General features: G+C 30.5%; 1 protein-coding gene across 4 annotated transcripts; it reads right to left on the bottom strand.

Moving 5' to 3' along the window:
- Window positions 1-2,546: 2,546 nt before the first annotated feature.
- On the bottom strand, window positions 2,547-26,946 carry LOC134692734 (E3 ubiquitin-protein ligase Midline-1-like). Of its 4 annotated transcripts, XM_063553238.1 has the most exons (10): window positions 26,790-26,946; window positions 25,551-25,650; window positions 12,419-13,186; window positions 10,805-10,900; window positions 9,781-10,011; window positions 9,307-9,329; window positions 8,397-8,524; window positions 6,279-6,430; window positions 5,676-5,886; window positions 2,547-5,022 (listed from the first exon to the last, which is right to left on the bottom strand). In XM_063553238.1, the coding sequence occupies exons 2-10, from the start codon at window positions 25,620-25,622 to the stop codon at window positions 4,730-4,732; spliced, it is 1,974 nt and encodes a 657-aa protein (XP_063409308.1). In that variant the 5' UTR covers window positions 25,623-25,650; window positions 26,790-26,946; the 3' UTR covers window positions 2,547-4,729. The 4 variants fall into 4 exon arrangements, with proteins under 4 accessions (XP_063409308.1, XP_063409310.1, XP_063409311.1 ...); XM_063553240.1 differs by lacking the exons at window positions 25,551-25,650; window positions 26,790-26,946 and adding an exon at window positions 21,033-21,160; XM_063553241.1 differs by lacking the exons at window positions 25,551-25,650; window positions 26,790-26,946 and adding an exon at window positions 19,838-20,075.
- Between the last annotated feature and the right edge of the window lie 320 nt (window positions 26,947-27,266).

The following is a 27,266-nucleotide window of genomic DNA, read 5'->3' as shown; positions in this document are numbered from 1 at the left end:
AAAGGGGAAAAAAACAATGACAGACATGCAGAGCGTACGAAAATAAGAAGATGTGGTATGATTTGCAATGAGACACAGTTGCAGACCAAATGATAAAGATAAGGAGATGTGAAGCGGATGTCAGCAACTATAGATGTTTAAATTGGGGTTTCAACAATGAATAAAAAACATACCGCATAGCAAGCTATAAAGCCTCAACATGACTAACGCCCTGATTTATATACAAAATGATAAATAATACAATAATAAAAAGATAAGCAGCAATAATCGAGAACAACCGAATTACAGGCTTTTACAAGGATCCAACACACCAAATATAATTACTCATCATAAGTGAAAAATGAAATTGACAAAAAACAATCAGTTTTTTATGCAGTCGCTGAACTATGAAAACGGGGTCAAAGACCATGGATATTTGACAAAAAAAACCATACCAAAACTATATAACGATATGAAGGCCTTATTAATTCTAAAATATATATTTAGCGTTAACAGTTTGTTACCTCGCACACTTCATTGATAATACAATTAGCACCCCTTTATCGTCTTTGCAGTTAAAAGAATTATTTGCCACTGGACGTTAAATAATCAACAATCCATCAATCATTCGTCGCTGTTAGTAAAGACTGTCCCTGTTATACTGTAGCTGGGACTAGTATACTAAGTATATATAATAGTACCAGACTGTAAATAGTTCCTGTATTTATTAAATATGCTGACTGCACTTCTCTAAACGAGATTCTTTAAATCAGCATTACAAACTAACAAGATCAGTAGATATTACAAACTTTTAGACAACATATTGACTAATTTGTCACAGTATAAAATTATAAAGTTTTGAATCTACATGCACCTACCCAATCGATGGTTATCTCATGGAACAAATATAATGTCTGTGTATGCCCCTGCAACTGATGTTTGGGGGCATATTGGTTTACCCCTGTCCGTCTGTCCGCTCCGTTTGTCCCATTATGGGTACAATGTAGTTATTCATCTTAACTCTTCTTGCAGGTTGAATCCTAGGCAGTTTTTTACTTTTTTTTTTATCTGTTTGTACATATATTAAAGGTGTACCGTGATGTGGTCAGGGTTTTGATTTTTTTATTAATATTTGCTCTTTTGGAAGAGAGTTGAACTTTGTAAATATCATGGAGTATGTACATGCTTAAGAGGAGCGGTTTCAGATAAATTCTACAATTTCAATGGTAGGACGTCTTCACTTTGCTGTCTGTTTGTACATATGTCAACGCTGTGCATGTGGTCAGGCCAGGGTATTGATTTTTAGTAATATCTGCTCTTTTGGGAGATAGTTGAACTTCGTCTTTTTTGGGGTATAAGCGGTTAAATGTTATAGTTTTTAGAAATAACACTTTTCATCTGCCAGACACAATAATATCTCGAAGAAAGTCCTACATTGACTGTTATGATAACATATTATGTCATTTCAGAGTATATTGCAGGCAATCTATTTGTCTAGTTGTTATTTGTGATACATTAAATAAATATTGGTGATTGATCTTTGATAGTTTCTGTTAAATTCATTCAAAGACTATTTTAGACTTGGGCTAATTTAGAAGATAACATATTGCATGAATAGACAATAGGTCACAGAACACAACAGGGATCCAGTTTATCAGATATCTTTACAATGAAAAGGAATCAAAGACATATAATTGATTGCTGTAAATTGGAACAACGGTTTACAAGGACATGAAGGACAGAATGAAATTTGTTTATTACTTTTACTGTTGTAAGTTAGTTACTTGACGTCCAGTGGCAGTTATTTCATTCATGTTCAGGACGATTTACATGTACTGAAAACGGACAACAATTACCAACGTTATACGACAGCAATACTGAAATGCTGTGTAATTGGGTTGATTTTCGGTTGACATGCCACATGTGATACACTTACATGTTACAGTCAATGAGGGTCTCAATGGTGTCTAAAGAATACAAGAACAGAAAATTCCAAAGTCCACCTTGTTGCACATATTCTATATTTCTAAGGGTCAAAACTCTTAAATAAAAAGTTGATGGTCCATCATTATACATAACTTGTCCAAGATATATAGCTGATATTGACCTATTGTATAAGTTTTATAAATGAGAGCGCTATCAAGACCTGATAGAAATTCACATAGATGGACGAACAGAGACACCTGATACTTCCATGTTCCCCATAACCCTCTATTTAAGAAACAAAAACATTGAATAGAGAAAAACAGGCTTAAGATATAAAGAATTGACAGTAATGGACAAATAGTAAAGGATAGATGAAAACAAGAATATGTCCCCAGTACACAGATGCCCCAATCACACTATATTTTTCTATGTTCAGTGGACCAAAAACTTTAACCTGAAGCGGGACAGACAAACAAACGAACAGACGATACAACAAACAGACAGATGGATGAACGGATGCACACGGACCAGAAAATATAATGTACCTCTACTATCATAGGTGGGGCATAAAAACATAACTGAAGAATTAACTCCATTCCAAACCTTACTTATTTTCTTTATTCAAATATAAATATAGCTTCTATTATAAATATCACAGTCTAGCAACACAGCATATGAACTTATCACAAATACACATTAAAAATAAATATAAAGCTTGAGTATTTCAAACTTAATAATGTATTACTCTTTCCACAAGAAGAAATAAACACTATTCCAGAAAAAATACTTCAATTGTACAAAAAAAAAGAAGAAATCATTTTCACATATATAAAAAAATATTCCTATAATGTAAAATCACATTTACTACATGGCACCATGGTTTAACTCTATGATAATTTACTATTAAGCCCTGCTGAGTGTCAAAAATATACGAAATAAATATCTAGTGAAAACAAGTTGTACATGTAATACTGCTATTCATTTATCTGATTTAAATACAGATTTTGGGTCTGTCATTTGTTTGACAACAATCTGGTTCTACTTTATGGTATAAAGACCTTTTGTGGTCCTCTTTGTTTTTAATTACGATATGCACCTTCAAAAATTTGAAAGCTAAAATTTCATTGGCTGATGTAATGATTACCAAAAACAGAATGTAGAACAAAGTTGTAGGCAAAACTTGGACACATTATCTATATTCTAATCGGATTGGCAATTCTACATCTTAAATGACTAGACAAAAAGTGCAATAAACTCTTCATAGAAATCTTTAAACTATTAGAGAAACAGCTAGTAGTATAATTTATAATAATAAGCTTCAAGTGCAAACAATTATAACATACAAATAGGGAATTACAATCTTAATTAACATTCAATAACATTCATCTCTAAACATGTTAGCTCCTTTTGTTTTTACTATTTTTGCCAGATATTTGGAATCCTCTGGTTTTATCCCTGTAGTGCCATTAAAAATTTGCCTGCTAAATCATACTTTTCTTTTCATAATTTTATTACATAAATATAAGGTTTAAAAAGACACCTTTCCAAATCTAGAGATCATAATTAATTCCTGCCGAATTTTCAATACCTGATATATTGAAAACAGGTGCACAGACCTATCATATTTTCTGCTTTTTAGGTTCCTTTATATGTACTATACATATACTATTAATCTTAATAACAGTCTTTTAAAAAGCTTTGTTATTTTGAAACAGTAGAAAACATTCTTAAAACTGCAATGAAGTGTATTAAATACTAAGTAAAAAAAGTTGAGCAACAAATATCTAATCTTATTTATAAAAAAACAACTTATTTTAAGTTTTTAACCACAAAAATGAGTATGTAAATTGAAAAAATTTTGAACTCAATTTAACTACATAAAAGTATGTAAATATGACAAGTCCTATGCAAAAACAACATTTTTCCAATTCTCAAAAAACATGCCATATTTTGTAACGCACTAATAGCACCATAAAATAACTAATACATTAACTACAAATGAACAAACATAATTTCTTTTCGATATCACATTTATCAAACTAGTAAGGAGCAATTAGGAGGTAGACCTTGGTTCAGGGAGATAACTCTTTAAATCAGTTATGTGTTTGTAAAAGTCAAGTTTCATCAACGTATTTTAAGCATTTACCTGAAACATATTGGAAATAATCTATGTTACTTAGAAGCTTAGAATATTTTGATGAAAATGGTTGACATAAACGTACTGATGATTTTAAGAGTTATTTCCCTTAACCTAGGTCTACCTCCTTGAATGTATTACACATATGAGTTATCTCCCATTTAATATATCAGCCTTAATTTCAACTAAAAAAGCATAAAATTTTCATGTTCCACCACCATGTATCAAAATAGGTCTTTTACATTAGGGTGCAGTTGCAAATAGCCTCACTGTATGTTACCATAACTGTTATAAAAAAATATGACTTTACATTATCAAATCAAGAGAACTTGTACACATTTTTTTACATCTCACATTGCAAATTTGGCCAAATTATAAAAACTAATTCCAAAATTCATCTCTCTTAAAATAGTAAAAGATTGAATCTATATCTAGTTGAGATCTTATAAAACCTTTAACTTAGCAAATCTGTGTAGAAAGTAGCTTATCTTTTTCTAAAAATTATCAAAATCCTAATGACATCATTTTAGAGTGTCAAGACTCTTTATGGGTAACATTTTATAAATGAAATAAGCCTTTCTTTGACATTGGAAAAAATGTGATCAATAATTATACCCAACACTTTTTTCGAAAACCTTACAGGTATTTCTATATAAATTCATTTATAAAAATATTAAAAATATGGCATCAATATGCAGTTGGTTCAGTCTGCAAGACAATTTTATTTGATATTTGACATTCGCCCCGAGGATTACATCCTAGGATTACAAACTGATATTCTATGCTAGACTCTAATCCAAATACACGATGGTCTTGTCGGCCGTATAAAGGTATGGTCTTCCATGCTCTACTCTGGCCTAATGGTCTGTATAACAGAAAGTGAGATATTTGTTGGTCCACTGTGATATCCTGCGGACTTGAGCTGTACACTTGTATTGAGGATGTAAACTGGCGACATAAACTTTCAACTATCACAGGCACTGCAACATAAAATAAGCAAAATATAAAAACATTCAAAGAATGAGATCCAAAATATTTTTAATGGTGGGGGCAGGTAAATCAAAGAATATATATTACAAACTGTGAAATTGTGAAAAGTTTGGTTGAACAGCAGCAATTCACTTATATAAATGCTTTACTTTAATTCATAAATTAAAATGTATTATTATATCTGACAAATATTACAAACAATTCTATTGGGTAATACCTTAAATATCACATGACATGAAATAATTCAGTCAATTTTCGTTAAATTGCAAAGAAGGAAGAATAACCCTATTATTCACCGGCTAATAACCTTTTGGATTTCTTGACTTGTACAGGAGTTATTTCCCATTTAAATTATTTTAAGTTATTCTATAATAGACATTAATTTTGTTTCCCTTTTTTTCCTTATTTTGTGATTTTTATCAAAGTTCAAATATGTTTCTTAGTAAAAAAAGATGCAGGAAAAAATCCATTTGTAATTTAACATATATTAATAGCAGGGGCCAATCCAGCAATTATAAAAGGGGGCTTCTAATCCAGGATTAAAGGGCGTCGAACTATATGTCCCCATTCAAAAGCATTGATCATTCAAAAAAGGGGGTTAAAACACTTGGAACCTCCCTGGATTTGCCATTAAATATCTTACCTGGTATAACACTTTCACTATGCATCAAAGTTGTACATTGCACCACTTCAGAATTAGGGGATTTCCCTGCCAAGTTAGTAGCACTAACACAAAAATAGTATGTGGTCCCTTTACACAAGTTGTCTAGCAGTATAACTACATTGGCATTGTTGGAAGGCAGGCCCTTAGCAACAAGTCTGTCATCTGGTACATTCTTCACTATCACAGTTTCCTAAAAGAGAAAATAATATATCAGCCACTATAAAAAGGATAAGGGGACTAAGGTGCCCTGCAAGTGGTGTATATATAAGTAGTTATACTATTGAAATTACTAGCGAGTCAACACTGATGTTGTGAGTTCAATCCTCCTCATGTGGTGCACTTGACTCCAATCTTAATTGACTGGGATTGTCAGTTTTCCTATCAAAGGTCATGGATCTTTGTGGGCACTCTGGCTTCATCCATCAAAATAAAAACTGGCCACCAAAAGGCAAATTTCTATAAACACAAGCAGACTTCGAAAAAAAAAAAATCAAATATCCACCAAAAGGCAAATTCTCTTCAAGCCATTTAAAATTAGTATCCACTAAAATAAATGAATCAGCAGTATATATTTATACAAACCTCAATTTCAAGAGACTTCTGTTCTTCAGAACAGTAATGAATTTCATACTGATCAATAACATCATGTATACTCTGTGGTGCTGATAAAACAAGTACTACACAATCCTCACTCCTTGTACAACGGCTGACATCAACTATTGGTGTGACTGGAGCTACAAAATGAAGAAATTAATAAATAAATCATATTTGCTGTACATATTGAAATTCAAAATAAAATCTATTTCATACATTAAAATATCTAATCCCGCTGCAAATGTTTGCACCTGTCCTAAGTCAGAAATCTGATGTACAGTTAGTTGTCGTTTGTTTATGTAATTTATACATGCTTCTCATTTCTAGTTTTTGTCGAGCCTGCAACTTTTGTTGCAGAAAGCTGGACATAGGGAAAGTGATCCGGCGGCGGCAGCGGGGGCGTTGTTAGCTAACTTCTTAAAAGCTTTATATTTTAGAAGCTGGAAGACCTGGATGTTTCATACTTTGTATATAGATGCCTCATGTTACAAAGTTTCCGTCAGTCACATGTCCAATGTCCTTGACCTCATTTTCATGGTTCAGTGACCACTTGAAAAAAAAGTTCATATTTTTTGTAATGTTGAATTCTCTCTTATTATAAGTATTAGGATTATTATATTTAATATGTGCGTACCTTGTAAGGTCCTCATACACGTCAGACAGTTTTCACTTGACCTCGACCTCATTTCATGGATCAGTGAACAAGGTTAAGTTTTGGTGGTCAAGTCCATATCTCAGATACTATAAGCAATAGGGCTAGTATATTCGGCGTATGGAAGGACTGTAAGGTGTACATGTCCAACTGGCAGGTGTCATCTGACCTTGACCTCATTTTCATGGTTGAGTGGTTATAGTTAAGTTTTTGTGTTTTGGTCTGTTTCTCTTATACTTTATGCGATAGGTCTAATATATTTGTTGTATGGAATGATTGTAAGGTACATATGTCTAGCGGGCAGATGTCATTCGACCTTGACCTCATTTTCATGGTTCAGTTGTCATAGTTAAGTTTTTGTGTTTTGGTCTGTTTTTCTTATACTTTATGCAATAGGTCTACTATATGTGTTGTATGGAATGATTGTAAGATGTTTATGTCTAGTGGGCAGATGTCATTTGACCTTGACCTCATTTTCATGGTTCAGTGGTTATAGTTAAGTTTTTGAGTTTTAGTCTTTTTATTTAATATTATATGCCAAAGGTCAACTATATTTGGTGTATGGAAATATTTTATGATCTATATGTCAGTCCCGCACATTTTATTTGACCATGACCTTTATTTCACGGTTCAATGCACATTGTTAAGTTTTTGTGTTTTGGTCTATTTTTTTTAACTATAAGTAATAGGTCAACTATATCTAATGTGTGGAAGCATTGTTAGCTGTACATGTCTGCCTGGCATGGTTCATCTGACCTTGACCTTATGTTCATGGTTCATTGGTCTTTGTTTATCTATCTTGGTAAATGTTAAGTTTATGTGACAGTTGTAATAAAGCTTTATACTTAGGACTATCAACATAATATCAATGATTAGTAAAGAAGGCGAGATATTTTTGTGTGTGCACTCTTGTTTTTTTATATAGTTTAGACCGTTGATTTTCCTGTTTGAATGGTTTTACACTAGTAATTTTTGGGTCCTTTATAGTTTGTTGTTCAGTGTGAGCCCAGGAAGTGCAATGACCTATAATGGTTTACTTTTTTTTAAATTGTTATTTGGATGGGGAGTTGTATCATTGGCACTTAAACACCACATCTTCCTAAATCTATGACTTAGGTATCATTATATCAACCTTACGACAAAATAATATTGGTGCTTGTTTTTGAGCTATAATTAAAGCATTTAAAAATATAAAAGTTTTGTTTTAGAAGAGATTTATATGAAATGAAAAGAACCTCCCAGAGGAATGGAGATTTAAGCAACAATCAACTGATCTATATCCTAAATTAGATTAACACTGCTAATTCCCCTTTTAAATTAAACTAAGTGAAGATTATCTTGTTATACAAATAATACTATCAATTTTTTTTTGTTGCAAACCCTATCCAATGGTTATTTTTGCCATAATTAAAACCTGTTGAAAATAATGTTAATTTAACAGTAAAAGAGCTTACCAGACAAGTAATGAAGGTCTCGTAGAACACCTCTTTCTTTTCTAAAGTCAACAACTTTTGATGCTAAGGATTCTAAATCACTTTGCTGACTCTGAACACTTTGGCAATCAATGCTAGCTTTAAGTAACCTGACAAGAAAAGAAATACAAAGTGAAGTCCAGTTTTATAGATTTTTGAGATTTGAAAAATAAAATGTTTGGCAGGAAAAGGAAAATGTTCAATTTCCTGGCAAGTTCAAACCTATAGCTTAACTTTATAACTGGTAATTGATTTTGATTATCTGTCTATCAAATAGCATTTAGGAGAAATTATTAGCAAAAAACTGGTCAGCTTCATTTTGAAATAAAATGTCTGGCTTCAGCAAAATGTCTCCCTGTAAATTGTATATGATTGTGAAATAGACTTTTGTATATAGATTTAAGACAGTTGGTTTTACAATTTGAATGGTTTTACACAAGTCATTTTTGGGGTCCTTTATGGCTTGCTGTTCAGTGTGAGCCAAGGCTCCATGTTGTAGACATTACTTTGACCTATAATGATTTACTTTTATAAATTATAACTTGGATTGAGAGTTGTCTCATAGGCACTCATACCACATCTTCATATATCTGAAAACAAATGTTGGTGTATCTGGTAAAGAAGGATATACTGATATGGCAAATTTTTGCCCTGAATATGCATGTTATATTAGCCGCTACATGTTTAGCCAATTATAATAAATCTACAAGCATTCGGTGATCTGGTGTGTTTGTTTTAAGCTGTTTAAATCTTTTAAGTCTTTTTATACTGAATATAGTGTTTAAACTTAAAAGATAATATCCAAATGTGTTTTTTTTTATTTGGTTTATTTTACAGACAAAAAACTGTACCCAAAAGGATAATTTAACAAATATAAAAGAGTTCTACTCACTTGTCATTTAATGAACAGGCCTCCTGAAAATACACAAGATTATCTATTTAACTGTGTTATCTCCCCTTAACTGCATCATTATCATTTTTTTTTCATTTGAAATTGGGTTAATTGATAACTTTGGTTTTTTTTTTAATATTTATAGTATTACTTCGTAAAAACTATTTGATATGTGATAATTTTTAAAACATTTTTCCTCCTTTTATTGAAATATATATTAAGTCAATTGTTTTTTTTCTTCTTTTCATAATTCTACTTCTTTCTTTAAAATTTATAAGTTATTTGTTTAAGTGTAGTACATGTAGTAAATTTAAAGCAAATGCAACATTCCAACTGAAACTTTCGAATCTTAAACTTCTTTTGAACTAAAAATAAATATCAAAATAACTAATAATTAAAATTAAATGCAAATTACACTCAAATATGAACATAAATTAGATACATGATGTTTATTGTAGTACATTGAGTATATACCTCAAGGAATTCTGGAACATTTTCTTTGAGAAGTTCTTTTGCAAAGTTTTGTAGTGCTTGAGATGACCCCTGTATTCTTTCAATGGCTTTTACCATGTCTTCCATGTCATTTTGTCTAATTCTTTCTTCATATTCAAGGTCAGCAAGGAAAAAGTTCCTTTTATTTTCTATTTCAGCCATTAAAGCATCACAATGCATATTTATTTCATCTCTTCTTCTATTTATAGCTTGCTGTTAAAAAAACAAAAGAAAAAAAAGTTTTATATTTATAAATGCATTGGCCTACTCATGCAACTACAAGAGATATATAATACAAGAGATATGGAACTAGGTGACATCTATTTCTGTCAAGCTCCTCTTGCAACTTTCATTTAAAATGTATTTTTCTTAAAATTTACACAACAAATATACAACAAATAAAGAACTCTACATTTTTATGTTTCTACATAAAATCGAAGTTTGAAATTATTTGCATTTATAAAAATGTCTTTAAAATATAATATTTTCATAAATTCTTTGAAAATTTAAAAAAAAAGGAGTTACCTCCCATTACAAACTTGATGTGACCATTTCCAAGTTCCCAAGTAAATAAGACATAGAATTATATCCGTGTGCTGATCACGGGAATGAGTGCAGGAATTCAAAAACAAGATTTGAATCTATACAGTTAGTCAGATAATAAGCATAATCAACTTTTACTAAAATCTTTGTGAGAAAAACCTAACAAAAAACACTATATGCATCAAAATTATAATAAAATAATCTTTAAAATTAAGAAAAATATCACATTGTTTTGGTTTCTTTTTATTTTTTGGGGTCTGAGTGGTCTAGTTTTCATTTATAGCTATCACTATCCTGTCAACGCTAAAAGGTTGTGTGCTTGAAACAATACATTGCAGGTGCCTTTGACTAACTTAATTAATATTCATAAGGCATATATCTTTTGTGGGCATTAACCATTATTTTTTTCTAATATACCTTGATGAATTTAAAAGTCATATCCTGATTAAGAACTAGTACATACCTGCATATCTTTAAGGTTATCTCTCTGGCATTTTAATGAAGTTGTAACATGTGCTTGGCTGTTGTCTACTTTGGATAAACTGTTATTTAATGAAATCTGAAAATGAAAAAAAGAGTTATCTCCCATTAACTGCATGATTGCTAATTTTAATTCAGATGTCATACCACCTCTCATTTCAAAATCTCTATATATTTAACCATCTTTATACATACAAATTTTAAAGCTCTTTCTATATATTATACTGTTAGTTTTTTACTTGATACTAACAAAACCAGTGTGAAACTACTAAAAATATGCAAAGAACTGGTGTGTTACTTGTGTTGCTTAGTCTACTTATAGACAAGAGAGAAAGACATGACTTCACTTGCAAAATGTTAATCTGTTAACTTCAGAATTAGGACAACATACATTGACATAACAATATTTTGAAAAAAGCTGTCAATGTCAATAAGGATAAACTGTTTTTTAATGAAATATTGGGAAAAAATGAAAAATAGAGTTATCTCCCATTATTAGATTGTTTATTTTTATTCAGGTTTCACATCACTAATTCAAAATCTATATATAACAAGTTATTATTTAAACTTGGAATTATTATTAACTATGGAATTTTCATAATTTCTTGTGTTAGAAATTTCTAACAAAATCCATGTTTATTCTGTACTTCAATGGTCTGGGCTGCGCACAACACTTTCTTTTACAAACAAAATAGTACATTTTCAATAGAATGCACTGTGCCGCGCATTCAAATAAGTTTAAATAATAGCCTGTTATACATTTAACCATCTTAAAATACAATGTTTACAGCTGTCTCTATATCATACCAGATTTCCTAGTTCAAAAAAGGGTATGGACTTTACAATAAACTGTTCCATACCAGATTTACTAATAGAAAAATGGAATGGACTTGTAAATAAACTGTTCCATACCAGATTTACTAATAGAAAAATGGAATGGACTTGTAAATAAACTGTTCCATACCAGATTTTGCTGTTTAAAAATGGGATGGACTTGAAAAACTGGCATTTAATACATATTTCTATGTGCCATCTGTGTTTTCATTAAAAGGGAATAATTTAATACCAACATTTCTCATTGTGCATAAATGTTACACCTAACATCTATACTGGTTTAATTTTTAAATTGTTATTTGGATGGAGAGTTGTCTCATTGGCACTCACACCACATCTTCCTCTACCTATGTCTTATAATTTTCAACCAAAGCTTAATATCTTTTCCAGACAAATAGTATTCAAGAAGTCACCTGTTACTTAAAACATATAGCACTGGTTTTCAAATTTTTTTAAACACTACATGTCAAATATACCCCTTTAAATGAATGTAATGCTAATATATTTCTCGTTCAGCTTAACTCTTTTTTTTTGACTAAAATCATTTGAAATTTTCTTGTTTAAGCTTCACAACATCAAAATCACTATATTATGTCAGATGAGTACTGCTATTACATACAATTATGTTTTCAAAGTGATTGATCATAACTATATGTATGACTTGGTTTTTTTATTTGATGTTCTTTTTTTATGATTATTAATTTTCATGACAAAGGACATTAGCAGTTAATGAAGTCAAAGAAAACTTTATTTTTGTAATTACCTTTAAGTCTGAATATGCATCTTCAATCAAGATTATGTTATGTCCTCTATGGCACTCCATACTTTTACACTTAGTACAACATGTTTGTGAACAATCCGAACAATATAAAGTTAATTTTTCTTTATGTAATGAGCACTTTCCTGAATGAGTAAACGTCTGCACGGGTTCAGTCTTTTTAATGAGATCGGTCCTTGGTTCCACTATTTCATGAAATGAATATGGCTCTCTGGACGGATGAGAATGTCTAAAGCACCTGCTGCAATATGAAGAGCAGCAATCGAGGCAAGATTTTTTGGCAAGTTTTTTCAGTGACGAATCACAATGCTGGCATAAAATAGGATTTTCCGCAATTTCTTCTATAACTGGTTGAACTATATTTTCCTCAACAGGTGAAGAAGATTTTTGTTTTTCTTTCTCTCCTTTTTTTTGGTCTTCTTTGTATCTACATATTATATTTTCAAGGGCTAGAACTCTTGGTAGACTACTAATTCCTCCGCTAACATAACAGTTATCACGACACACAGGACAGCGAATAAAATTAAAATCAAAAAGATGTTCGGCACATGGTTCTCGACATAAAACATGAGAACATGGAAGTATGATTGGATAAGAATATAATTCTAAACAGACTGCACATTGAAGATCATCATCGACATCCATCTTTATATTTCTGTTAGAATTGCTAGACTTGGTGGATTTTGATTGATGTGTAGATGTTACAGGGCTGGTTGGCCAATCTATGCTGGACCACAAAGCAGCATTGTTGTTCTAAAAATATAAATAAATAAAAAAGAATCAGTAATAAAGACACATATTGAAGTTGAGAATGGAAATGGGGGATGTGTCAAAGAGATAACCTAACCAAAGATTATAAAACAGCTAAAGGCCACAATTAGTCTTCAATACAGCAGGGGAAAAAAACACGTAAAGTAAAATTTATTAATATTGCATTGAATAAAGGGTTTGTTGTAGTTAATTCAACACATCAATCCTGGACAATGGGAGACAACTCCGTTTTTTTAAGATGACTTTTTGATTAATGACACCATTTGTATTTTTAAAACAGATATTAGATTCCAGGACACTGCTGCACCTGCTTGCAAACGATATGTAATATTCTTGATAGGTGTATTATTATTTGGTAACTTGAATATCTGAGTATATATTAGTGATAACTTTCTGAAAATGTTCATGGATCCGACATTAATGAAACATGAGTATTGCATACTGGATCACCCTGCAGCCTAGTATCTTTTATGAGTTTTCACACTGATCCTTTAAAATTGACAAGGTTCAATTAAAAAGCTAGTTTAAAATTCATAAAATTGTACCTATCACTTGACATGCAAAACTTTCATAAAAACTCTCACTTTCTCCTATTAAGCACCCTTTTAACATGTTGAAAAGTATAAGTTAAGAAGGTGTTCGAGATCGAGAGGGAATTCATTGCATAAAAACTTGCACTATCTTCTATTACACACCCTTTAAAAATGTTAAACATTATGTTTAGAAGGTGACAAGAGAGAATTCGATACATTCAATTGACAGGTTACTTTAGTTATATCATACAACAAAGGTGTGAAGAGGATTTAATAACGATTACCTAAAGATTTATTATTGACAAAATATCTTTGTACCTACGATTCTTTGATATTTTTATCATTAAAAGTTAATATAAACTGTCCATTAAGATAGGCTACTGTATTTTTAAAATGTAATTCAATACTGTAATATATTTAGTATTTTATACCTGTCTTGAGCAATATAAAATGAGGAAGATACAAGTATGATTTCTAAGTATTCTAAAATAAGCCTGAATCCAGGTGGAAAATACATTTCTGCACAATTTGACCTGGGGATACTTCCCAGGCCCATCTAGATCAGCAGATAAAATCATTTACATTTACAAGAGGCATGCATATATTTTTTGTTGTTGGTTGCTGGATGTCCATGCAGTGACAAATATTTCATGCATTTTTGAAGAAATCAAATTAACAATAATTGCATTAGGTCAGTCCTGTAGTACAAGCTCTGGTTGCAAAATAAAATATATGTTCCTCCACTGCTTAAATAACTGAAAAATCCATACTCTTATGCTTTTTATGACTTTAAAGTTTCCTTTTTCATGGTAATCTATTCATGGTAATCTAAAGTTCATGCAGAAAATAAGTAAATAAAATTGAGAATGGAAATGGAGAATGTGTCAAAGAGACAACAACCTGACCATAGAAAAACAACAGCAGAAGGTCACCAACAGGTCTTCAATGTAGCGAGAAATTCCGGCACCCAGAGGCGTCCTCCAGCTGGCCCCTATACCAATATATACTAGTTCAGTGATAAAGTATACATTCACCTACCATATACAATGTTAAATCAACAGAATCATCCATAATGAATGAAAATGTTCCTTCAAAAACACCACACAAAGTAAGAATTGCTTATCAAATCTTTCCATTAACATATGGCACAGCTAAATTCATTTTGAAAGTCTTCCAATTGATAAACTCTGGCAATACACAGTTTAACTGTAATCCAGTTTAATCAGCTTAAGATTAAAGTTAACACTATTTCACAGTGGAAGTTTTGACATAGTCTGCTTGCATGTATCATAATCAGTTTACATTTCTTATAATCAATACATAAAGAAAACTTAATATTAAATACACAAATAGTCCTTATGTACAGAAACAGAAGTTAATACATTTACAATGAGAATGGAGAAATATCAATTTTTATGTTTCAGAGTTTAATGAAAATCAATAGTTTAAGCAATTTCCTATACAAAACTAATTAAGACCTTAAAATTAGATGACTTGGCAGAATTCAATATCAATTAATAGAGACAATTTGAGGCAGTGGCTTATTTAGGTTGGAGAGTGCTGGGGGATGGAACCCGCCTTTTTCTGGACATTCAGTGCATTTGAATATGTACAAATGCCATGGTTGGGACCCCCCCTTTCCCTTTGTTAAAATGGCTGGATCCTCCCATGAGATAGCAACCCATGGACACAAACAAATATCAGTAAAATATTACAAGTAAAATCCAAACATAGGCCTATACAAATATATATACTCCAGAAAAATTAGTTTGTTTTATTTACTGTTGATACATTTAAGCAATGCTACAGTTTAAAATTTAGATAAAAATCTATAAATCTATTTTTTGAAGTTGTTTCAGGCCAAAATTAACTTTCTTTCAAACATGCAAATGAAATCTGAAGTAAATATCCCAGAGCATGCATTAAAAGTATCATGTGCATATGAAAAGAAATATCAACGTACCTCACAATTCTATGATTTTCCTATTTTTTACTTCAAATAAGTCCAATTCAGCTGACACTCATTATTTATACCCCTTTTTCATTTTAGAGAACTGCAACCAAATCTAAATTCAACTTACAACTTTTAAAATCTGGCCAGTTTGCATGCTGCTCTAACATTGAGGTGCATTTATAATAGAATTAAAAGGCAGCTTTATCATACATGAAATTTGTTATTCAATTTTATTCTATAAAGGTAAATTTCATTAAAATACCCATTCAGAAAGAAAAAAGAAATCATAAGATGTTAAAAAATTTATATCACATTTTAAATTAAATAAATATATATGTTCAATATTCAATTCATTTTGCACCTATAAGAAATAAACAAACCATTTAAAATTGTATAGAAATTCATAACAAAACTTCAAATCAAAGTTATACCTTTAGCGAAATTTAAAAGCAATAAAAAGTGTTTTGATCTGATACCAAACTTAATCTAATAAACATGTTTTAACAGTTATCAAAAAGTCCAACTTTGTTTTTCAAACAAACTTTCTTAATGTTTCGAAACTCCGATGTAAGGGAAAACTTTTAAATAATATGATTTAAAATCTTATTTTGTGATCTAAAAGTTGAACATTTCATTTTTGCACTTTTTTTTAAATGTCAAAAATATTATTCCTGTTATCTGCAGCCTCCATACAGAAAAGTTGGGTGAAATTAGTTTATTTTCTTAAGTTGTACATATTCTTTTCACTAATAAAAGGAAATAATCTGGACTTCAATGACACTACCTATAATGTTTATTACACATTTCTGGAATTTGATGCTGTTTAACTAAAAATTATGTCCATCAGATGTAACAAATTAGAAAAGAGAAGGAGGCAGGGGACATAACTTCTTTTTTTTTTGTCTAAGGGAAATAACTTAACAGTAGTTTAGATCTGATTCATAATTTAGAAAGAAAACAGTTAACTTATAATTATATAATAGTAAATTACAAGCATGTTTTGATTTCCAAAGCAGTCATAATATTCAGAAATAGTTTTGAGAAAAACAAAACCCCATAATAAAGATAACCTAAGAAATTATTACATTTCCAAGCTGCGAGTGAGTCTTATTATAAATGCTTAATTTTCTTGTCCTGAACAATGCATGAAATATTTGCCACTGTACGTAAAAAAAAAATAATCATTTTACTATCTATTCTTGAAGGTTGGTACCTTTCAAATCCACTGCATTTGTTTGCACAGGTCCTAAGTAAATAACCTGATGTTCAGAGGTTGTTGTTTGTTGATGTGGTTCATAGATGTTTTTTGTTTCTTGTTTTTCTATAGAGAGAAGCCACTTGGTTTTCCCGTTTAAATGGTTTTACACTTGTCATATTTTGGCCCTTTATAGCTTGCTTTTTCAATCTGCACCTCCATGTTGTAGACTGTACTTTGACGTAATATGGTTTAATTACTTTTACAAATTGTGACTTGGATAGAGAGTTGTCTCATTGGCACTCATACCACATCTTCCTATATCTATTTAAAATACAAAGCTATCAATTGATATCCAAGATTTACCTTGTGACAATCAAAAGCACTGGATGTTGAAAGCCCATATTTCCAACTATAGTATTATTATTCTGTTTATTAGAGAGTATACAGTATCTACCAATTTCATCTCATCAGGCTATATTTTAATTTTCAATGCAAGTGACTTTAATCATAGGATATGATGTTTATATTGATTATTTAAATAGTGATGCTACCAGCCTATTCTATGTTTGAACATCACAAATCAATGAATCTAAAATATTGAGGACTTCAATAAAACATTGTATATATGGTTAAATACATTTGCATGTACTATAATTACATAAAAAAGGTACAGAATATTCAGTAACATTTATTTAACTCTACATTAAAATCCTATATTATAGACAATATCAACCAGAAAAAAATGATTTTTTTTAAAGTGCAGTGGCAAATATTTCATGCATTGTTCAGGACAAGAAAAAAATTAAGCAATACTTCAAATAAATAGGTGATGAAAAATGTTGGTTTATAATAATTGAGGGTGACAAATAAATACTACTGGAGAAAGAGACTATCTTGACAAGAAGTAAATGTTACTAAAAACTCTCTGCACAAAATCAGTTATTAGAAACTGGTTCTGAGTCAAGAAAAGTTATAAATCAGTTTTAAAACATTTTCTTTCATATTTTCTACCTTGTAAGAACTTTTAAACCAAAATCAGATGAATATTTGAGTTGACTTTATTGTTATCCATCCATAACACACATACATCAAAGCATTTACACACACAAAATCAAACTTAAATTTGAAAAGTCATCTTAAGTCACATATTGTAAAATGTATCAAAAACTTCACATACAATTTATTTCACTGTTGTCATAAAATTAAGTACCATTATAATTGTTTCTTTTAAAGTTTAACAAGTAAAAGTCCTAAGCATGCTAAGAGATGATCACAAACACTTAAAGGATTAGATATATTGTATACAAATAAAGGTATTCTATCAGTAAGAGGTTTCGTCAACATTTTACGGCTATAATAGCTATAAAGATCATTCAGTGTCTATATGAAAAGAAAACTTCATAGGATATAAAAATATTATCGTTACCAAGTCACTAAATTTAAAGTCAACAATTTGAGATGATGTAAAGGAGAAGAGGGCAGGCTTTTAAAGCTTTAACAATACGTTAACGAAGATTAAGAGGCATATACCTAAATCTGTGTTTAGGCTTGCCTCAGAACTATTTTTAGTTTTGTGTGAACTTCAGGGTCAAAGGATAATATGAATGATACTTATGCTTCATTTTATCATCACTAAAATTGTGTTTGTTTAAATTTTACCTTTTTGCCACTAGTATTCATAATAATGGTATAAGAAGTTTAGATATTGTAGCAGGTAATCAGTTTAGAATCTATATACTGTTAACCAACTCATTTACGAAGACTCTTTATTAAAAATCTAATACAAAACTCTAAAAGACTGATCATCCGGGTGGACACAAATCTAGTAACAACACTGCATATGTCATTTAAAAGTGTACTGGATACTGAAGCCTCAATTTAACCATGCTCAGAGTTTAAACAACCATTAATCATGAAAATTTTGGTAAAGCCAACGTTATGTATAATTCATCAGGTTGAGCAAAAAAGATGTCATATGCCACTGGTATACATAAAACTGAGTATGAACAATGAATCTAACCATTATCCCTTCTTAAGCACCATTCTGGACTTTCTAAGTGTTTAAACGTCTTATGATGTTTCAATATTTACAAAAGATATTACATGGATTCTTCAAAATATACAATGTCTATGTCCTTAAGCCTATAATGGGTTGACATAAGGACTTAACATTTTCGAAAGAATACAATTTTTCTGTACTAATGTGATATTTTCCAAACATATAAGTCTGTAAAAAAAATTTGTAAACTTAATTTTCATAGCAGAGAAATTTAGCATGAATCTAAAAGATACAATTGTGACGCCTGTATTTCTTTTTTTTTTAACCTGAAGTTTGGCTTTTATTGATTCAAGATAAATTGGACCATGTTCTAGATCTGCAATATGTAAATTAAAATAATATTTAAGCCTATGTCAATTTTTCAAGGTATATATTGTATGAAAAGTTTCTGATCTTTAAAAAAAATCAGGATAAAAGGCATATATACTTGGACTTTTTCACAAAGGGTCCATTAGAAATTTAATAGGGTCAGCAGGGCCCCCCTTTATAATTGCCCAGGCAGTGTTGTAAGAAAGAAACACACAAACTTCAATGTTTTTTTTTATAAATTATCATTTTCATAAATTTGAATAAAAGTAATTTCATAGAAAACAAAAGTACAAATTTTGATTGATTTAAACTTTTTAGGAACATTTTCTAACACGTCTGCTAAAGGGTCAATTTGACAAAATAAAAAGGTCATGACCTCATATAATTGTCCAGCATAATGTCTGACCTTGTTTTGCATCAATATAAAAATACTACAAAGTATTATAATTATATTATCATTTTCATAATTTTTTACAAAATTTGATTTCATAGAAAACAAAAAACAATATGATTAAAAATTTGAATTTCAAATAGTTTTTCTAACAGTAGATAAAAGGTAAGTAAATTTTAACCTACCTACCTTTCAGTCATATGTCATGAATGTATACCATAGAATCATAGTCCTAATCAGTGTCTATAGTTAAACTGTAAAACTTAGATTGTTTCCATATCAGTTTTGTTTGTTTCTCCATTCATTGAGAACTGCCATATCTAATATACTGTAAATTTTAAATTAAACTTTCCAAATCTCTATGTATTATAATAGATCTGAAGTGGTTTATTACGGGTGCCGAAATCTCTCTCAGTATGATGTACCCTGATAAGGCAATAAGTTGAACAATACTTTTCCAAATCTGATGTGGGTAATATTACGGGTGCTTTAATCTCTCGACATAAGATGTAGCCCGATAACCCAATATATTGAACAAATTACTTTCTCAAACGGAGCTATAGCTAGGCGAAGTTCAATTGGCAGAATAATAAGGGTTTATCTTACAATTATTAGTCACAATGTTTGTTCAATAAAAAGTGAAAAAGTAAATTGTTTGACTTGGTAAAAATAAAATAAAATGGAAATGTGACTGCATTTAACTGATCTATTGATAAATCACAATTGGTGCCTGATTCAACATGTGATAAAAGTTTAATTTATTTGTTATAACTGTGGGAAACCAATCTGACTGATGATTTTCTAGATATAACATACAAGGAGGGCATGTCAAGTTTTCTCCTTTGAATAAAATAAATCTGAAAATTAAAGTTATTTGATGGGTAAATAAAAAAAGGGGGGGGAGGGGGGTATTTAAAAAATATAAAGATTAAAAGATAACAATAACTAGCAACCTCTTATTTCAACACTAAATTTGTCAGTATCCCTTGGAGTTGTTCAACTTTGACATTTTTACATTTCAGAATTTTAATATTGTCTTTTACAGAAGTATTCATTGTATAAAATTCAATAGAAAAAGATGTGGTATGATTGCCAATGTGACAACTATCCACAAGAGACAAAAAAGCAAAAAAATCTCTAACTGTAAAAATATAATGGCATACACTACAGGCACGGGGACACATTTAACTGCATCCACCCTGATATGAGTAACAAACTTAAATTGCAGTAAATAGACAAAAAGAAGATGTGGTATGATTGCCAACAGACACTTATTTAACTCTTCACCAGAGAACATGCAACCCCTATTTTTTTATTGATATTAATTTATATATGCAACACAATTTCTAAAATTGAAATAGACAGAAGTGAAACAAATAGTTACCTGGTATTCGAACAGCATCCTTAATGTGTTAAAACTTTTACCTTAAGTAGGAACCATTTAACTTAAGTCCCATAAAGACTCCCATGTGAATAAACTTAAAAATTCACATGATTTAGAAGCCAGGTCATATTAACAGAAATGTTTTAACTTCACTTTCTATTATAGAATTGTATTCAAAGTAATTTGTATATTTAATAAGTTTAAATATATTCAATAAGTGTTTAATGTGCAGAACGTCAGTCAATACATATCTCTTGTTCATACAATACGGGGCTCCATCTAGGTAAAATATTTGTATTCTTGGAGTTCATATAAATAACATCTAATACAGTATACATGTATATTAAATGCTCAAATTTTTTAAGAAAACAAATATTGCTATTCAATGATATTCAGAAGGTGCAGGGGCTGATCTAGCCATTTAAAGGGGGGTTCCAAATATATGTCCCCATTCAAATGCATTGATAGTCAAAAAAGGGGGGTTCCAACCCTTGGAACACTCCCCTCTTCTGGATCCACCAATAGGGTGCTCCAGGTGATATTCCATTAAATTAAAAATTGAATTCCTAATCAGTTATGAAACTTGGACAAAATATTGTACTATACATGTATATATTATATTGTAAAGAAAATACGAAATAAATAGATATCTGGTGGCTGTGCAATCTAAGAAGTTCAACTGCTGTATCACTAAACCAGTAAACTTAAGGTTGTAAGTCTGAACCCTGCCCTCGGGCTTCCTCAACCAATACAAACTGACTCAAACCATACCAAGTAGGAACCATTTAACTTAAGTCCCATAAAGACTCCCATGTGAATAAACTTAAAAATTCACATGATTTAGAAGCCAGGTCATATTAACAGAAATGTTTTAACTTCACAATCAGTTAAGTCTGAACCCTGCCCTCGGGTTTCCTCAACCAAAACAAACTAACTCCAACCATACAGCCAAAAAAAGTGTGAAAAGTGGCTATAAACTCCACAAATCCATTGACTATTGAGAGACCTCATAAGGTGAAATATGCACCCTTTAAATACCCCCTTGTCATTCAAATTGAAAACAAAGACATTTTTAAATGTAAGCAAAGCTTTTCTTGTGAGCTATTGTAATCTTGAACAATTAAACTACCAGGTTCTATTGTTACTTGGAGTTAACGGTTCTTTTTTTTTATCAATAACTTTTAAATTTTGAATTCCATTCAAGTTTTCATTTCATTCTGATAACAATGCATATCGAAATATTAAATTCTCTTTAACGAAATCCAATACACAACAAATTAATTCAGCTATTTACTGTGTTCCCTTTTTAACATCTTTCGTGCATTCTATACATAATTAAAAATATATGAAGTCTCCCTTATAAATATAGTTTCATATTCATCAAATTGCAATCCAGGTTTCCTAAGGTTACTATGAATGTAATACAATGCAACCTTTATTTATATGTATAATAAACAAATATATACTCAAAACTTTCTCTAAAATGGTTTAAATTCCTTTAAAATAATATTAAAATCATTTGATTTTAAACAAATATATATACTCAAAACTTTCTCTAAAACAGTTTGAATTTCTTTAAAACAATATTAAAATCTTTTGATTTTAAACAAATATTCAAGTACAATTTAAATATTTACTTTTATCAATCAAATTCTAAAATATTATAAAATACACTTACAGAGCTCGTATTGTGTAATTAAACCACTTGATATTGTAAAACAATATGTACAGATCGTGTCAAGTTGACAACTTAAAAACTTGGCAATAATATAATGTCTTATTATATGCAATGTTATGATATGATTTGTTTAATATGCTTGGTTTCATTTTAACATATTTTTTTCTTGTAGTAACTAAGTCTTGTAATCATGGATTAGAAGATCTTTTCATTTATTCAAATAGGGAAGGCATTAAAAATGGTAAAAATAAAATCAGAAAACAAGAATTTGTTTTATAAATTGTGACTGATATGGAGAACATTGTCTTATTGATACTCATACCACATCTTCTTATATCTATAAAGTCTATTATCAAGATTAAACATGTGTAACGAAATTAATGTTTTAATTATGACAATACATCATTTAGAGTGTAAAATGTAAAACAATTTTTCCAAAATTATGTTTATCTCAATTTGTAAGAATTTAAATCCCCCCACCCCAAAAAAAAACAAATCTGGAAACCCTCACAGCCCACAGAAAAAAATAACAAAAGGACCCATTTATACTCTAAGGTTACTTTGTTACTTTGCACAATGAATGCATTTTTCCTATTTTTAACAGCAGCAAAATTGGTAGGTTGAATGCATATAAAATGTCCACTCATTTTTTAGAACTCTCGAAGTCAACTCAACCAAGAAATTGAAGGAGACTATTGTCATCTGATTTGCAGTTAAACTGCAAAAATGAATTTACAGACTTAAATAAGGATAAAACTAATAGCTACTCAGCTTGAATCTCACTAGGCCATCCCTTTATATACTGTGCTAGCATTTTTTTGCTTGTCCTTTCAACTGTTAGGAGTCTCTATATATATATGATATAGATACAAAGAAAACACACATTATAAGTTTAGAGCATCTGGCCTTGCAGTCATAAAACTTTCGAGCATGATTTTTCAATTTTGTACTCAAGACTCAAGAATCAACCAATCAAAATACTGAATTTTGTGTAACGAGCACTTATTTTGTACTCCCAATTAAGTACTGAGAACAGTTTTATGACCGAGAGCCCCATGACCTCACTTGACTTCAAATAAGACATATAAAAGACCACTTTTCCATTTTCTTGAGTCAAATTGGGGATAAACTTAAAACAAAGTATATTTCAGAAGCATCTCATTTTTAAATCAAAAGTAAAAAAAAAGATATAAAAAGTTTAGGGTACCCTTACCTTGCATGCCTCAGAAATTTATCTTATTACCATAACACATACTCAATTACCTCAAAGTAAGTAACGGTCTCAAATTAATCCAAGATTATAATCCAATAAATACATTTTTCTCAATTTCTTATAATAATCCATATACTGTATATATACTAAAATTCTAATCCAAAAGCTACCGAGCTATTTAAACATGAGTATTATATATAAGGCCAATACACAAACGACCCCTTCCTGTTTAAGTTGACACAAAGACAATTTTATCATATAATCTTAGTTGTAATCTAAATGTTTTGGCATAGTTTAATAATCCTATCACATCAAAAATTAAACTATCAATTAAAACATCAATAAGAAGTTATTGAAGCATACAAATAGTTTGTTAAGTAATTTGTATAAAATAGTTTAAAGCTGTTATATTGCACCAGGAAATCACTTGATCAACAAGGGAGTTCATTATATTGTTTAAATGCATATAATGCAATTTAGTAAGTTTTGGCTGGGAACAGTATATATCTATGGTCAATATATATGTTCCTGGTTTTGCATATCTGAAACTAAATACATTTATCTTTATGCAGATTTTTTTCAGATATAGCAAAAACTGCATCACATATATTTGTCGATAATCCTCAAAACTGTAATTATATGCCGAAATAATTTCTTAATTTTTTTTTTTTTTTTAATGTTTTAATTATTAAGGCCTTGTCAGTTTATATTTTTTATCCATAAGTTTGACTGTCCCTCTGGTATCTTTCACCCCTCTTTTAAACCTGGGAGCTGTTCATGGACTTTTTCTAAGATTTTTTTAATAAACATTTAAAGTCTAACTACGGACTTTTCATTCTTTGTGGTAAATTTGAAACCGTGTATTGTGACTTTTTCTAATTTTATGGTTGCTTGAGTATCAGATATTTTATACCGAAAAATATGTTTTCAGCTTTCAACAATGAGCAAAACACATACAGCACAGCAAGCTGTAAAACATGTTAAAGGCCATGACATAATACAATACAATGTGGAACAATTCAATTGAGAAAAACCAAAAGTCTGATTTATGAAAAAAAAGCAACTGCAGACAACAACTGGACACCATTGAAAAGCACACTCCTTATTTGAGACAATAGATATAGGAAGATGTGGTGTGAGTGCCAATGAGACAGCTCTCCATCCAAATAACAATTTATAAAAGTAAACCATTATAGGTCAATGTACGGCCTTCAACACAGAGCACTGGCTCACACTGAACAATAAGCTATAAAGTGGCCCCAATACAATTAATAATTTTGCTAGAAATCAGAAGATAATGGTATGCTAATTAAAAATTTTAGTTATCAGATTTGAATATCATATGCACAAATGAAATTTGGGGAAAAACACAAGATCTAGGCTTCCAGCTCCATCTTTATTTTATTTGTGTTGGGCTTCAGGCTCCTCTGATCAATGTTTTGAAGTTTGAGATCAACTGTTAGGCACAAAGCTCAAGCACTCAATGTTTCTGCTCTGAGGTGCATCGTTAGGGTCCAGTCTCAAGATTTCATGGGCTCAAGAGCTCTACTGTGAAGCCTGTGTTATAACCCCAGGAAATAAACAAGCCTATTCATGCTTTCATCAATGAAATCTTATGCTATAGTACCTTGTTTTTTCTTGATCTTAGGTTGGACTTGTCTTTGTGCCTTTCTGTACTCCAAAAACTACACTGGGCCATTACAGTTTCTTGTCTCTAGCAGCACCACCTACAATTAAAAAGAAACAAATTTTGTCAAGTCCTACAACTCTGCATCTTCGCTAGCCAAGGGTTATGGTCCACTCCTGTGAAGAGAATGGGAGTGGATCGTAACCCTTGGCTAGCGAAGATGATTTAGCCACAATAATCCCACCAAAAATCCCTTTGGGTGATCTCATGTGCTCCAGAAGGGTAAGTAGATTCTGTTCAACATGAGGCACCCATCATGTTTGACTCCTGAAAACAGCATCAAATGAAAAATTAAATATAATTTTTTGTTGACCCAAGATTTAACAATGTTGTAAACATCATACAGAATTTGAGGAGATATACAGCTCCCATGATAGCATTAATGCATTTACATGGATACTTGATTCAGGAGTTTTGGAAATTTTGCATACAGAAAACTTTAATGTAAATAAATTATGTATTTTGTTTAACACATAAATCATAATGTGCATGTACACTTAAAAATCTACCGACAAGTACCCCACCTGTAATGCACCCATAATACTATAAGTTAGGAATAGAAGAAAAATAAATCCAAATAAAGGCTTGGCCCTATCTTCTACATGTTGGAAAATACCAATACAGACAAGACCAAGTATTTAATTCTTATTCACTGAAAAGGATTTACTTTTCAGAAGTTAACAGCCATAATACTAAAGTAAAGAACCAAATGAAATATATGCAAAATAACTTTTAAATTAAATTAAACTTGTTAAATGAAAAACTATAAAACTACAAAAGGTTTGAAAACTGAAGAGATTAAATACCTTACAATATTGTTGAAATAAATCTCTCATTTTTTTCCCACTTTTCCATAAATATGTAAAAGGATCCGGTTCAGTTATGTCATCCCGGTAAAATATCTACCGTTAATTAAAAACGTCTCAATGCATTCAATTTGTCAAGTAATAAATTGTGCTTTTATCACGTATAATCTTTTGACAAAGTTAAAAATAAAACCAATGCTGTAGTACTCAATTCAAAACCTTACGTTTCTACAGATAACATAAAGGTATACCCATTTGTCATGGGAATTAATTATTCGTTTAACTTTAAAAGTGTACATGGAAATAATGTATGTGTTAAAACTTAAATAAGTAATAAATCGTGGTCGATTATTCTAACTATTGTTATCGTTACCTGAACAGGATAAAAACTTCAGAAGCCCGCGATTTAAAAATCAATGTATATGTTTTTCTTTCCAAAGAGATAAATCCATTCCACTTAAATGCATTTTAAACCTGAAATGAAATTCTCTTTCCTTTATTATTGTAAAGCCATTCAACCATATTATAGCATCCCTTTCAAACAAATTATTTATCCTATTGTATATTGAAGCTTTCCCTCTAATGTGAGGACAGGTAGAAACCTATAGAGAAAAGTCATCCCATCACGGATTTCGATTTGATTTTCAATTTATAAACTACTTAATATTCAATTTTGGCTTAGGACATTGGCTTACAGTTGTATTATCCATCGAGAAGTGCATTACCGTATTATTCCTACTAAATATTACAACAACATAGTGACTAGGGCCCAATATAATTATTTCCCTACGTTACCTACCAACACCTGGCTTGGCAGGGTCGGGATTGGGAAACAAACATTATATAAATT

Source organism: Mytilus trossulus, chromosome 12 (assembly GCF_036588685.1).
Source record: "Mytilus trossulus isolate FHL-02 chromosome 12, PNRI_Mtr1.1.1.hap1, whole genome shotgun sequence".
Taxonomy (NCBI): domain Eukaryota; kingdom Metazoa; phylum Mollusca; class Bivalvia; order Mytilida; family Mytilidae; genus Mytilus; species Mytilus trossulus.
Note: the sequence above shows the minus strand (reverse complement) of the source record. Positions and strands in the feature narration are given on the sequence as shown.